Source organism: Mesoplodon bidens (genome assembly GCF_964165515.1).
Source record: "Mesoplodon bidens genome assembly, chromosome: 1".
In the NCBI taxonomy this organism is placed as follows: Eukaryota; Metazoa; Chordata; class Mammalia; order Artiodactyla; family Ziphiidae; genus Mesoplodon; species Mesoplodon bidens.
In genome coordinates this window covers 105,530,938-105,546,230 of record NC_138176.1, presented here as the reverse complement: position 1 = coordinate 105,546,230, position 15,293 = coordinate 105,530,938, and the positions used below count along the sequence as shown (strand labels likewise).

General features: G+C 47.7%; 1 protein-coding gene across 6 annotated transcripts in view; it reads left to right on the top strand.

Moving 5' to 3' along the window:
* Positions 1-15,293, top strand: part of FAM193A (family with sequence similarity 193 member A) — a 177,930-nt gene that overhangs the window by 113,757 nt on the left and 48,880 nt on the right. For 5 of the 6 annotated variants that reach the window (XM_081229176.1, XM_081229175.1, XM_081229178.1 and 2 more), the window contains 4 exons: positions 2,006-2,153; positions 12,632-12,709; positions 14,308-14,420; positions 14,555-14,797. In XM_081229176.1, the coding sequence (XP_081085302.1) occupies positions 2,006-2,153; positions 12,632-12,709; positions 14,308-14,420; positions 14,555-14,797 (582 nt within the window). The remainder of the gene's footprint in view (positions 1-2,005; positions 2,154-12,631; positions 12,710-14,307; positions 14,421-14,554; positions 14,798-15,293) is intronic. The other variant, XM_081229179.1, reaches the window with a different exon arrangement.

Sequence of the window (15,293 nt, the reverse complement as noted above, 5' to 3'; positions counted from 1 at the left end):
CCTTATTTGTTGTGGTGGTTTTAGTAGCTATTGCCCAATGTGGTCTTTATTTTAAGTATACTGATATATTCATTGTTAGGGGAATGTTTAATTAGGCTTGTCAGTAAACGTACCTGAACTGATTTTATCTCATTTTCCTTATCACTTACTGTTTCACATAGACAATATTCACAGTAGATATTACCAGCTGTTAACTGTCATGTGTTTGCAGAGTGAATATTTAGGTAGTAACCTGTCTGCTGACCCATTGATGCTGTTGACCCTGAGGACACTTTCTGCAGTCTAGCAGCTCCCCGTTTCCTCTCTGGACTCCAGCCCCGTGCCTACAGCTTGTGCTCTGAGTGCCCCACCACAGAAGTCCTAGGACCCCCGGCTGCTTTGCCCTCCACCGGCTCTAAGTAGAGTCTGCGCTTAGGACAGGAGGGGAGCGGTTCTCACCTCGGGCAGGAGCGGAGGGAGGGCACGAGTCCCCTCCGCCTCCACCCCAGTCTTCTGGGTGGCATAATGGGGAAGGTGGGGTTTGCACAAAGAGTGGAAATCAGCTTGTGATGAGCAGGGCTGCAGAGGCAGGGCTTGAGGAGAAGATCACTGCCTCGTGGGCTGTCATGCTCTCAGGCCTGGGGTCGCCCACATGCTGGGCGGAGCCAGGGGGGCCTCGAGAGGCCCTGGATTCTGGGTCTTGAGGACTTTTGTTTCCTGGGGACAGCCTTGGTGTTTGAGCCAGCCCCATCACCACGTGGGTTGCGTCGTGCCCTTTCCTGGCTCTGGGCTTTCCCGTGCAGCTTTTCAGTGACCCTGTTTTCCACATGCTCCCTCCTTGAAGTGATGGAGCCGGTGTAGACGGCTTCGGCAAGAATGAGTCCATTCGCACGACGTGCGTCTTTATGCAGTGGTCACCAGGGTGGAAAGGGAGGTGTCTGCACCCGTGGAAAAGTTCTTGTTTTTAAATCGCTATTGTTTATTTTCATTATAAAATTATTAGATTGTCACTGCAATACAATTCTGAAAGCAAAGGAAACCCTGAAGAGAGGTAGGTACCATAAACAACTGGGTGCTGCTTCCAGATTTTTTCCAGTGTCCACGCCTCCCACACATGTGCATCTTTACACATGGTGACATAGTCCTTTCCTCACTTAACATGGGAGCATCTCCATTTCAAAACATATGTCTGTAAGTGCATGTGTGTCTGAGTCTGAGTGTGAACAAGTAGGTGTAACTTAGCCTGTAATTAGAAGCCTTGTCTGGTGTGGCATCACTGATCCCAGTGGGTAACTTCAGTTCTTCCATGTAAACAGCAGTGGTTATTAAGCCTGCACATCATCTTTGTGCTCCTGAGCGATTATAAGTGTTGCCTTTGATTTTGAAATTCTTTGTTATGAGGTCTTTATCACCATTGCTTTGGTTCAGATGTTGACATGTTTAGGTATTAGGAAAAGGAACGGTGTCTGAAGAGAACCTGCCTGTGAGCCTGCACCCCTCCCCCACTCTCCTGCTTCTCCTCTTCCATGCCACCCTCCTCTTGAGAAGCTCAGCTGTTTACCTCTATTTGTGTCTTTTGTTTTCTGTTTATTTTCTCATCTGCCATCTTACCATCTTTCTTAACAAGATACACAGAGTAAATGAAACTATAATTATATTTTTTATTGAACTGAATTTCCTGTTTTACTTGATTTGAAAACCAGGTCCAAATTTTGTATTTCTCATTAAATGTTTTGTTCTCTCTGGGTCAGTGAATCTCAGTAGGGAAAAATAGTTTACGACCCCACATCTAGTGAACTGAATCTCTGGGCCTTAGTCTTTGTAGAACAGCATTACTCACCACTCATTTTTTTCTTAGGAGCTGTTGCTTCCTGGAGCTTCTTCTCTAGGCCAGACTGTCGTGGGTGCCTGGGCTGTGTGCTTAACTCATCCTGCACAGCAGCCTCGTGGGGTGTGTGGTGGTGCCCCGCTTGCCACCTCGGGAGGGGAGATGATGGCCAGAGTGCTGAAAGGCCTCTCTCCCCAGGCTGGGGACCACGACGCACGACACCTGCAACGAGGACACGTACAGCACCCTGCTGCAGCGGTACCAGCGCTCCGAGGAGGAGCTGCGCGGGGTGGCCGAGGAGTGGCTGGAGTGCCAGAAGAGGATCGACGCCTATGTGGACGAGCAGGTGGGTGCGCACCGCCGGGGCGGCCGCAAGGAGCCCACCGTGAGGGGCCGTGTGCCCAGGGGAGGGGTGCGAACGGGGGCTCCCAGCTGCTGCTGCTCCGGAGGGGACGCCCAGCCATGCCCGCAGGGTCAGCTGCCGGTCAGGTCCCTGCTGGCCTGGGTACAGCCACGGTCACGGGCACAGGCTGCTTCCCAGCCTCGGTGCTGCCGGCGGGGGCCTCTGAGGCCTTTGGAAACGGCTGAGCCTGGTCATGTCAGGACCCGTTTACTGAACACTGGCCACACGTGAGCTTCAGAGCCCATTCTCCCCCCGTCCCTAAGCATGTCGAGTGGGAGCACAGACACGAACACACACGGCTGTGCTGGGCAGGTGGTCTGCAGGGGTGGAGGAGGGTGGAAGGCAGGCGCTGCTGTGGGGATGGGGCCTGCGGGCAGGGCTTCCAGCCGGCGTCCCGGCCAGCCAGCCCGCCTTTCTAAAACCCCCAGGAGGGTTGGGCAGGGGAGGCGTTCAGTGTGGATGTTTTCCAGGGTAATGCAGGGTGTGAGGAGTAATAAGGAAACAGTGACGGAGCTCTGTGTTGTACTTGTGAGGCTGTAGGAAAACAGAACCTTGGTTCTGGCATAGGGCGGGTGCTGGTGCAGTGTCTGCCTGGGATCCTGGGTGCCGCCTGGCCGCTGGCTGTGACGCTTCGTCTCGGCGTTGCCACCTGAGCGTGGTGAGGGATTAGGAAGAAGGAAGGGGCTGGCGTGTGCCCATGTCACTGTTCATGCCAGCCTCGCTCCGTGTTTTGTGTGGCAGTTCTCCCTCTGCAGCCTCAGGGACCGTTACCATAAGTAGTCTCTCATTCAGAACCTAGGAGAACGGTTCTGACTACATTCTCCCGCGTGATACTGACTTTCCCCTCTGTCAGGTGTGCCTTGGTAACGTGACAGGACTCAGCGCTGTGGAGCCGAGCTTGTCTTGGGCAGGTGGCTCCGCCGGTGCCATGCGCTTGGCCTCTTCCACAGTTGCTGCGTGTGTAGCACGTGGCCTCGGGAGCCACCCTGTACCTGGCACATGCTCCCCGCTGTCCTGGGGCCCCCAGGGCACTCGTATTCTCCAGCTGTGGCTCATCGCTGACCACTGACGCCTCAGCTTCGGCCGCTGTGGGGGCAGGGCTGGCCCCAGGTTGCAAATGTTGGCGCAGGGTCAGGTAGCCGTGACCCCGGCTGCCTTCCAGCTGCCATCCCTGTGCATCCTCCACCTGGACCTGCAACCAGCTCGTCCCCTGAGGCCTTGTGCAGCCAGGCAGCCGGCAGCTGAGTCACTCAGAGGCAGAGGAGCAGACAGCCCCCTCCCCTCTGCTGCCTGCACGTGCACCAGCCCGTTTGCAGGAGTTTGCTGTCCAGGTAGTAGAGGGCACAGGAGCCCGGAGGGGAGACTGGTGCGTGGGGACAGGGGCTGTTGCCTGTTCCTCGGGGTGTTCTGGACTCAGGTCCTGAGGAGGACCCTGAAGGGCACTTGGTGCCAGGCCCTGCCCCAGATTGGTGAGCTTCATTCAAGCCTTTCCCCTCCCTGGGCCTTAGTCTCCCACTTGTGAAATGACAGAATCGGATTAGATGACATTTTGGTTTTGTTTGAGCCTTTGTATTATATAATCCTGAATCAGTTTTGTGTGTGTGTGGTTACTAAAAAGCAGGACTTCAGTAAACAGTCCCTTGTGTTCTGAATTGAGCTGCACCGAGCCGGTTACTGGGTTACCCTTAGAGGGAACCTCACGTCAGTTAAGTGCAGTGGTTTATCCAGAGTACAGAGGAGGGGGGAGAATTGGGAGCCGTGGTTTGCCGGGACGTTGAGGCATCAGTTCTCTGAAGGAGGGACCTTCAGAAAAAGACCAAAGACTAGACCCCAGCCTCTCCCTGGCTAAACTCTTGTCGTCGAGGCCCAAGCTGATGATGGAAGAAATTTGATGAGGCATTCTTGCTTTAAAAGAACGAGTGATGTGCGAAGGCTTCTCAGGGAGAGAGACGTGTGAGAAACAGGAGCTGGTCTGGGCTGCTTTGTGGGAACCCACGAGGTTACGCCACCTGCTAAGTCTCTGTCCTGCCGGCTCGGCTTACAGGAAGGGTGGATTGCATCAGGTCACGGAACCCCTGTCCCCAACATTAGGCTGAAGAAAATAGCCCCCGTCCAGCAGACTGAGGATGAGTCTGTCCTCACCAAGGGTTGCTGCTTACACTGCCCTCAGTTTGTCTTCAGGGTCCCTGGACTAGGAGAGGAGGGAGGCACCATTTGTATGGACACCCTAGAACCTCACAAGCCATGTGCCGCATCCCCTGAGAACCTTCTGGGTCCATGTGGGCAATAAACTGCTGCAAGGAAAACAACAGACAGTCCGTCCAGACGGCGCCCCCAGCAGTGTTTGCTGTGGGCCTGGACAGCGACACTGGCAGCTCTGCCTTGGGCCCCTCTGCCACCCCGTTAGTATCTACAGTAGTAACAGATGTGTAGAGAGAAGGTGGGTCCTGGCAAATCAACTGGAGGGCGGATCAGATGCTGAAAGATTGATGGGCAGCAGCAAACAGACTGTTACTTGGAAGCCTGTTCTGGGGAGAGTCCTAGACAGAGTTCTGGAGTCCAGATGGGAGGGCTGCACTGTCTGTCCTCAAGGCATCTCAGAACAGGCCAGACCCCCAACAGGAAATGGCAGTGCAGCCTCAGGAACTTGGGGCAGCCCCTGTCCTCAGTGCTGTGAGGAGGTATGGAGAGAGAGACCTCCAGCCCAGCGACTGAAGTCTGACCCCAGGGAGAAGCACAGGAAGACAGAGCTGCCCCCTCCCTGTTAGAGGAGACATGCAGAAGTGAATTGACAGCAGTCTTTTTTTAAATTATTATTTATTTTAATGTTTATTTATTTGGCTGCACTGAGTCTTAGTTGCAGCAGGCGGGCTCCTTAGTTGCAGCTCTCCGGCTCCTTAGTTGTGGTATGTGGGCTCCTTAGTTGTAGCATGCGAACTCTTAGTTGTGGCATGCACGTGGGATCATCTAGTTCCCTGACCAGGGGTCGAACCCAGGCCCCCTGCATTGGGAGCGTGGAGTCTTAACCACTGCGCCACCAGGGGAGTCCTGACATCGGAATCTTAGATGTGGCTGGACTAGGTGACCTATGAGGTCCCCTGCATCTCTGGCCCTGACATGGGGCTTGTTGAACTTCGTGTTTGATGCTGAACGCTACTCGGGGAGTTTGCAGAGTTCCATAGTGGCAGTGGGGAGCCGCTCATTCGTGAGTACAAGTGCAAACGAAGGCCTGAGGGCCTGTAAGCAGTGCTGGTCCTCGTGTCGAGCAGGGGGCTCGCTGTCTGTCGCAGAGGAGCCTTCAGTCTGGAGTTTATCTGAAGGGGCTTCCACTGCAGCTGGTGGTTCCTTCTGCAGAGATTGGTGCCATCCACTAGAGTGGGGGGTCTGATTTATCCCTGACTTTTCCATCATGTTTTGTCAGTGTAAGCTTCTGATGATATCAATAACTTATGATCTTATTTAGATGATTTCAGGAAAACAGTGTAACTAAAATGATAATTCAGGTGAAGAGAAAGAAGATAAATGGTGACTTACTGTGCAGTGTGCTAAGCGCTGTGCTAAGCAATAATCTCCTTGCTGCTAGGAATATAATATATTAGGAATATAATACACAGTATTATCACTGCTATTCTGATAAAAATGGAGTGTGTGTAAAAATAACAATATACATGTTTTTTCTAAAAGGAAAATACGATCTTAAAAACTAAAACTGAAAGTGAATTTATTTCTTTAAAAATACTTGTTCTTGGGCTTCCCTGGTGGCACAATGGTTGAGAGTCCGCCTGCCGATGCAGGGGACACAGGTTCATGCCCCGGTCCGGGAGGATCCCACATGCCACGGAGTGGCTGGGCCCGTGAGCCATGGCCACTGAGCCTGCGCATCCGGAGCCTGTGCTCCGCAACAGGAGAGGCCACAACAGTGAGAGGCCCGCATACTGCAAAAAAAAAAAAAAAAAAACTTGTTCTTATAGCTATAAATGTTTACATTAAAAAAGAAAGATCTCGAATCAACAACCTAACTTTGCAACTTGTAGAAAGAAAAAAAAAGATAAACTAAATCCAAAGCTAGCAGAAGGAAGGAAATAATAAAGATTAGAGCAGAGGTAAACAAAGACAGAAAATAGAAAAACAGTAGAGAGAATCAGTGAAACCAGAAGTTGGTTCTTCAAAAAGAACAGCAAAATTGACAGACCTTCAGCTTATGGACTAAGAGAAAAAGAAAAAAGACTGAAATTACTAAAATCGGAAGTGAAGTAGGGACATTACTACCAGTCCTACAGAAATGAAAAGAATTACCAGAGAGTACTGTGAACCGTTGTACACCAACAAATTGGATAACCTAGATGAAATGGACAAATTCCTAGAAACAAAGAACCAACCAAGACTAAATCATGAAGGGCTTCCCTGGTGGTGCAGTGGCTGAGAATCCGCCTGCCAGTGCAGGGGGCGCAGGTTCGAGCCCTGGTCTGGGAGGATCCCACATGCCGCGGAGCGACTGGGCCTGTGAGCCACAACTACTGAGCCTGCGCGTCTGGAGCTTGTGCTCCACAACAAGGGAGGCCGCGGCAGTGAGAGGCCCGCGCACCGCGATGAGGAGTGGCCCCCGCTCGCCATAGCTAGAGAAAGCCCACGCACAGAAATGAGGACCCAACACAGCCAAAAATAAATAAATAAATAAATTTTAAAAAAAAAGACTAAATCATGAAGAAATAGAGAATCTGAATAGACTTATAACTAGTAAGGAGATTGAATCAGTAATCAAAAATCTCCCAACAAAGAAAAGTTCAGGACCCAGTGGCTTCAAAGGTGAATTCTAGCAAACATTTAAAGAAGAATTAATACCCATCCTTCTCAGACTTTTCCAGAAAACTGAAGGGGAGGGAACACTTCCTAACTCATTCTGTGAGGCCAGCATAAGTCTGATACCAAAGCCAGACAAAGACACTACAAGAAAAGAAAACTACGGACCAGTGTCCTTTATGAATATCGATGCAGAAATCCTTAACAAAATACTAGCAAACAGAACTCAGCATATTTAAAGGATTCTACACCATGATCAAGTAGGATTTATTCCTGGAATGCGAAGATGTTTCAAGGTATGAAAATTAATTAATATAACATACCACATCAATAAGGAAAAACCACATGATCATCTCAGTTGATGCAGCAAAAGCATTTGACAAAATTCACCATCATTCATGATTAAAAACACTCAACAAAATGGGAATAGAAGGAAACTACCTCCATATAATAAAAGCCACAAATATAAAAAACCTATAGCAAACATCATCCTCAGTAATGGAAGATTAAAGTCCAAAAGGGAGGGGATATCTGTATGTGTGTGGCTGATTCATTTTGTTGTGCAGTGGAGGCTAACACAGCATTGTAAAGTGACCATACTCCAAAAAAATTAATTTTAAAAGAAATGAAGGATTAAAAGAAAGCCTTTAATCCTCTGAGATCAGGAGCAAGGCAAGGATGCTTGCTTTCACCACTTCTATTCAACATAGTACTAGAAAATCTAGCCACAGCAGTTAGGTAAGAAAAAGATATAAAAGGCATTTAAATCTGAAAGGAAGAGTAAAACGATCTCTGCAAATGATGTGATCTTATATGTAGAAAATCCTAACGACTCTGTAAAAAAAAACTTAGAATTTAAAAACTGTAAGTGAATTCAGCAAAGTAGCAGGATACAGAGTGCACACACACAAATTAGTTGCATTTGTACATACAAACAGTGAACAATCTGAAAAGGAAATTATGAAAACAGTTTTATTTACAGTGGCATTGAAAAAGAGTAAAATACTTAGGAATTAACTTACTCAAGGAGGTGTGGAAGACTTGTACAATAAGAACTACAAAACATTGCTGAAAGAAAATAAAGAGGGCATAAATAAATGGAAACACATTCCTGTGTTCCTGGATTGGACAACTTAATATTGTTGAAATGTCAGTAGTACCCAAAGTGGTCTACACATTCAGTGCAATCTCTATCAAAATCCCAATGATGTTTTTTGAAGAATAGAAAAACCCATCCTAAAATTCATATGGGATCTCAAGGAACTCAGAATAGCCAGAACAACCTTGGGGAAAAAAAGAACAAAACTGGAGGGCTCACACTTTTGATTTGAAAACTTACTACGAAGCCACAGTGATCAAAGTGGTGTGGTATTGGCATAAAGACAGACATACAGACCAGTGGATACAGTAGAAAGCCCAGAAACAAACCCTTCCGTATATGGTCAGGTGATTTTTGACAAGGGTGCCAAGACCCTTCGATGGGGAAAAGACAGTCTTTTCAACAAATGGTGCTGGGAAAATTGGGTATCCACCTGCAAAAGAATGAAGTTGTACCCTTATCTAATACCATATGGAAAAGGTAACTCAAAGTGAATCAAGGACCTATGTGGAAGACCTAAAAATGTGGAAGAACCTTGAACACATTACTCTAAGTGAAATAAGCCAGACACACAAAAAGACATCCTGTCTGATCCCACTCACCTGAGGTCCCTAGAGTAGGCAAATCCATAGAGACAGAGAGTAGAGGGGTGGGTGCTGGGGGCCAGGGGAGGTGGGCGGTTATTGTTTAATGGGGGCTGCGTTTCACTTTTGCAAGATGAAGAGAGATGGGGATACCACTGAAATGGTTCAGATGGTTTATTTTATGTTACACGTATTTTACAAGGGGAAAAAAAAAAAGCATTCTCTGTCTTTTCACAGTGGAAAACCATCCTCTTTCACTAAAGCAACCCAAAGGTGCATTCTTATTTTCATTCACCTGTCAAGGAACTAAAATGCCATTAATACCAATTAGGGAAATTGAGCAATTTTAGTTGCATCCAGAGGGTACCAGTCATTCTAGAATCCTTGGAATGGATATCAGTCTCTTCTGATCAAGTAGCATTTTAGAAACTACATAGTAATTCAAGATTGCAAAATGTTGCACATCTGTAAAATAATTAGTATTCACAAATAAGTATGGCCATGGGGAGACAGTTGACAGCTTTGAAATCCGTTGTTCTTGTTTGCTTGTAAAGATTTATCCTTTATTTGTTGTGTGACGCATATATAAGCCTACAGGTACCCAAATGTTCCACAAAATTAATCCCAGAGGCTGCAAAGAGAAGGTCAAAGAGGAGGTTTCTATTGATTATATTTATCAAACAACTCTGTACTGAGCTCTGTAATAAGATAAAGAAATGATTACTTTTTCTAATGTTTAGCTCATTTTAAATCATTTTTAAAATTTGCAACAGTAATAATTACTCATGAAAGAAAAATGTTTCTCCTGAAAACTGAAGACCCATGTTACGTAAAGGGAGAATTAGCACCAATATTGAATCTTCCCATCCAAAACTATGGCATGTATCTCTTTTTTTAGGTTGTCTTTTATAGCCTATATTATGGTTTTATAGTTTGTACATTTCTTACTGAATTTATACGTAGGTGTTTTACAGTTTTTAGGGACTATCATTAGTAGCATCTTAAATGGTGGAATAAATTTTCTAAGGAGTTATTGCTGGTCCTTATAGGAAAGCTGAGTTCTGCTTTGTGTCCAGTCATCTCACCATGTTATCATCTCTCAAATAGTTCTGGAATTGATTGCTTTGAGTTTTCTAGGAGACCATGATGTCGTTTACAAATAATAATAGTTTTGTCTTATCCTCTTTATTAGCATTTGAACTTTGTGTTTTGTTTTTTCACTTCAGCTAGAATCTTCACAGTGTCATGAGTAAAAGTGTTACTAGCAGTAGCATCCTTGTTCATTTCCTGGCTTTTGTGGAAATCTTTGGAGGTTTCACATTAAGTCTGATGCTTGCCATACAAATTTTTGATACTTTTTAGCAAATTAAAGAGCCCTTCCCTGGTGGCGCAGTGGTTAAGTATCTGCCTGCCAATGCAGGAGACACAGGTTCGAGCCCTGGTCTGGGAAGATCCCACATGCCGCGGAGTAACTAAGCCAATGCGCCACAACTACTGAGCCTGCGCTCTAGAGCCCACACGCCACAACTACTGAAGCCTGTGCGCCTAGAGCCTGTGCTGTGCAACAAGAGAAGCTGCCACAGTGAGAAGTCTGCGCACCGCAATGAAGAGTAGCCCCGGCTCGCTGTAACTAGGACAGCCTGTGTGCGGCAATGAAGACCCAACACAGCTAAAAATAAACAAATTAATTAATTCAAAAAAATTTTTTAAAGTAGGGATAGACATTAAATTTGTATTTTTTTTTCTGTTTTTATGTGTTTCTGTATGAATTAGATTAGACTTTCTAATTTTGAGACATCCTTGCATTCCTGGAATTAAACCCTACTAGATTATAATATATTATTCTTTAATCCATTATTAGGTATCTTATTTAGGATTTTTATATCTGTATTCTGAGGTATTGCTGAGTTTTCATCTTTGAGGTCTTGTTTGTTTTGTATAAAGGATAATTATGCTAATCTCACAGAATGAATTGAGAACTTTCCATGTTTTTCCAGTATTTAGGAATAGTTCAACTTTCCTAATCTACAAAGTGTTTGCATAGACCCCACCATGAAACTTTGGGGCCTGGTTCATTTTTGCAGGGGAAGGAACAAGGACTCAGTATCTTTTACTGCCTTTTCAGTAAACATTGTGTTCATGAACCTACTTGGGGTTTTCTACTTCTTAAGTGAGTTTTACAAATTGATATTTGCCTGGGAAATTATCCATATCATTCATATAAAGGGGTGGGCTTAAGTTTGTGCTTACAGGGCAGCTGATGAAAATGGGTGCATGATGGCTACAGGAGAATTCCCCTGCCTCTAACTTCACACTGTAATGGGAGAGCACTTGCTCCCCTAAAAGGAGGCTGGCCAGTGCTCCTGGCGTCCCAGCTGTGCCCACAGCCTGCCCTCTGAGCTGTCCAGCTGTCGAGAGAGGCCAGAAGTCTAGATTGTTAGGTGAAATCTCAAAAGCTTTTTCATGTTGACTCAGCTTGTAAAACACATTGTGCAGGGCCAACAAGATAGCCGTGAGCCACCTGTTTGCAGCTATTCTTTAGATATGAAAGGCATAAATTGTACAGATGTTTTCTCTTGTGGTTTTAGAAAATCTTTGTATGTGTCCGTGTCCTTTCTCACTCCCGCTGTTTTTGTTGTTCCTTTTCTTCCCTTGTTCGGCCTGGGAGGAAGTTCAGAGAACCAACTTTTGGGTTTATTGATCACTTTTACTTCTTGGTTTTCCAAATTTCAGCTTTTACCTTTAATTCCTTATTAGTTGATTCCTTGTTTCATTTTGTTTGGGCTTCTTACATTGAACGCATACTTTTCAGGCTTTTTTTTTTTTGTTCTATTCTCTCATAAATGCCACCAAACTATACATTTTCTTCTATATCTTGGGCTCATCTTATAAAATTTGATTTGTGGGACTTTCCTTGTCAATTATTTCTAAACAGACTGTAATTTCAACTTCGGTTTCTTCTCTAATACTTTTAAACTATTAAAAAATTTTAAGTGCATGAATTTGATTTTATTGAGTTCCTCTTGTTTTATTATGGAGGGTTTACGGGCAGTTTTTTGTTTGTTTGTTTGTTTTAATTTGAAGATCTAATAGGCTATTTATTAGGTGTTTTCGTAAATCGAGCAGCATCCCGTCCAGCAGCTGGGAGCATGCTCCCAGTTGGTAGTGTTTTCTTCCCTGTAGGACTGAATATATGCCCTCTTCGGTTTTTTTTTCTTCTAATAATTTTGAAGATATGTATCCCATATCCTTTCAGTGATTAATTTACAAGAATACATTTATATAAACACCAAGATTTAATCATTTCATAGCCTCCTCCTTCAAATAAGGCAGTGCCTTGAGCCCATTCTTAACTCCTTATTCCCCTCAATTTCTTTTTAGTTGTGGTAAAATCTACATTACTCAAAATTTACTACCCTAACCATTTCTAAGTCTACAGTTCATTCATACTGAGTGCGCTCACATTGCTGTGACCGTCACCGCTGTTCACCTCCAGAACTCTCTCATCTTCACAAGCTGAAGCTCGTGCTTAAACAGCAGCCCCTGCCCCCTCCCTCCGCAGCCCCTGGTGCCTGCTGTGGCACTCAGGGTGACGTCCCCAGGGCTCACACTTCACGTGCAGGGCACCTCGTGGTTGTTCAGTGAACCATGACTGTCCACTCACAGTATTGACAGATCCACCTCTGATATGTTAATTTCTCTTTAAAATCTGAACTCCTCGCTGTGTTTTTCATGCAAGAAAAGTATTTGCGATGATTTTGAGCGAGTCATGTGAGGCGCTGAGATCGAGTGTCAGGTAGCGTTTCTGTAGTGCTGCAGCTTCTGTCTGCAGACGCGGTCTCTCGTATGTATCATTTTAAAAGTCTCCCCTTGAAAACGTCCGGGGTAGCTCTTGCTGGTACTAAGACTTTTTGTTTTTTACATCCCCCATGAATTAGATGACAATGAAAACCAAACAGCGCATGCTAACAGAAGACTGGGAGCTCTTTAAACAAAGGCGGTTCATGGAAGAGCAGGTGAGGCTGTGGGCCGGAGGGGCGGTTCACAGGAATGGGAATTGCTCCCTGCGGGTGGACGGCTCCAAAAGACCAGCGCTTCAACACCACACTGCATGTTCCGCTCACTGTTTGTGGCAGTGGTGTAAACTGGTTTTCCTTCCGACTTCCTTCTCTCCTGCATCCCTCAGGGGACATCCACATTTACAGAGCCACCCGCTCGGGCCACAGCCACCCCTGAGTCCCCACGGACTCCTCCTAGGTGGGTGGCGTGTCCCCGGTTTACTCGCCAGGGTGCATACAGTGAAGTCGCAGGGCTGGGACTTGATGCGCTCCACATGTGCCAGGGGCCGTGCCTTTGTCGTGGCTGCTGGCGGCCCCGGCGCACCCCTTCCTCCAGCGGCTCCTCCCCCCACCCCTCTGCCTGCCACTTTGGCAGGACTCCCGGGGGCTGCAGTGTGGTGGTCTCAGGGCCTTGGACTTCATTGGGAAATTTGCTTCCCATGCATGTGCCGGCTTCTCTCCCAGTTAGTCTCCCTTGCCGGGCGTGCTCCCTTGGCCTTCCCTAGGTGTCGGTGGCCCCAGCCTCGCCCGCACCCGTGGTCTCCTCTGGGCGCCACAGGTAGACAGAGGGCACCCGTGCTCCACTCGCTTACCTGTGTGGCTTCTGTCCTGTCCCATGGCTCTTCTGGCCACCACCCATCCCATTGCCCAAGCCAGTCCACAGGCTCCTTCTCTAAAATCCAGAGGCTCACCCGCTCCAGTGGAAGTTTAGGTGCTGCTTCCCAGGCGGTTCCCGGGTCCACCCCTTCTCCGTGCTCCACTGGCGTCCTCTCCAGCTGGCCTTCCTCCCTGCTGCGCTCCTTCCCACCCACCCACTGCTATCTTGGTGCTGACTGTCCAGCTTCCATCTTGCCTCATAAACGTCTGTTTAACTCTTGGGCGCTGGGTGCCACGGCTCTGTGTGCACAGGCCTGATGGCGGTGAGGCTGTTCCCCGAGACTCACTCCTGCTCAGCCCAGGCTCAGCAGCCGTCGAGAGTCTTGTGAGGGGATGCCCAGCTCAGTGCTCTTTGCTCGCCCGGATGCCCTCCTTGCCTCTGATGGGATTACCAGCACTGCACCTGGGCCTTGCTGAGTCTTGGCACCTGCCGGGCAGCTTCCCCACCTCTCCAGCATGCTGAGCAGATCTCCCGGGGCACCTTCTATATCACGGTTTTCAAATTTGGTTTCTTGCCTGTCCCCTCTTCCAGAATCTAAGGGCAGTGATTCTGAGGGCAGTGATTATCTCTACGTTCCTGGTACCTAGCAAGTACCAAGCCCATGGCAGATTCAGGGTAAAGGCTGGGTGTCTGCTGTGAGGGGCGCTGCAGCATGTTTGCTGGTGAGGAAGGCTGTTAGGGGTTACTGGTCCCTGGCCTGTGTCAGGGCCTCTCCCAGCCCCACGGCTGTGTGCATCACACATCTGCAGCCCCTTTTCCTGGCCCTGCCCCACCTTAGGAAGCTGTGGTCATTGGTTCTGAGTGTGACACACACTACCATAATTACTGGAAGATATAAGCTGTGTCATGGGGCAGCGCGTCTTACAAAACTAACCCGTTGTCTCGTGGTTTCCTCCAGTTGACGAACAAGAAGGCCATCACTGGCGAGAACAGCTTCACGGACACCATGAGGCACGTGCTGTCGTCGCGACTGAGCATGCCCGACTGCCCCAACTGCAACTACAGGAGGAGGTGAGCCTGTGTGTGCGCACCGCGGGCCTGCGGGACCCTCGCTGACCCCACAGAGGGCCGGCACCGACCTCTAAAGAGCACGGTCTGACCTTCTCTGTTGGCTGTCTCGGTAACTGTCCTTAATTCCCAATCAGATGTGCTTGCGATGACTGCAGCCTCTCACACATCCTCACTTGTGGTATCATGGACCCCCCCGTCACTGGCGACATCCACATTCACCAGCTACCACTCCAGGTGGACTCTGCTCCCGACTATCTCTCTGAGATGCGCCCACCTAGCGTGTCATCAGCAAGCTCAGGGTCAGGTTCCAGCTCTCCCATTACAGTTCAGCAACATCCCAGACTCATCCTCACAGACAATGGCTCTGCACCAACTTTGTAAGTCGTGACTTTGTCGTAAGGTTTCAGAAATTTAACTAATCCAGTGATGAGAAGTAGAGACAGTAATGTCTGCAGAAGGATGGATAGCATTATAGTGCTTTTCAAGAAAAAGGACCCTTCATTTTTTTAAACAGCTTTTAAAACATGGAATCAGTAAGCCCAAACTTTGACACTGTTTCATGACCTGCCTAAAAGAAGGTGAATGAATAAATGCAGTAAGGCAAACAAACACATGCTGGTCTGCAGGAAAGTGTTTCCCAGCGCCGGCCTGGCCCGCACTCACTGGATCGTGGGTGGCCAGCCCGCTGCTCATTCCGCCTCATCGTCAGCCCAGCATCCATGATTGTTCCATGTCTTGCTGAGAACTCAGATGATCGCTTTAGCAAGCGATTGAAGGGTTCTGTTCTCCGTATTCCCACGTGACCTAGAAGGATGTTTTGTACAAGCGAGGTGGCTGTGCAGCTGTCGCCAGTTCACAGGGAGGGGAGTGGGC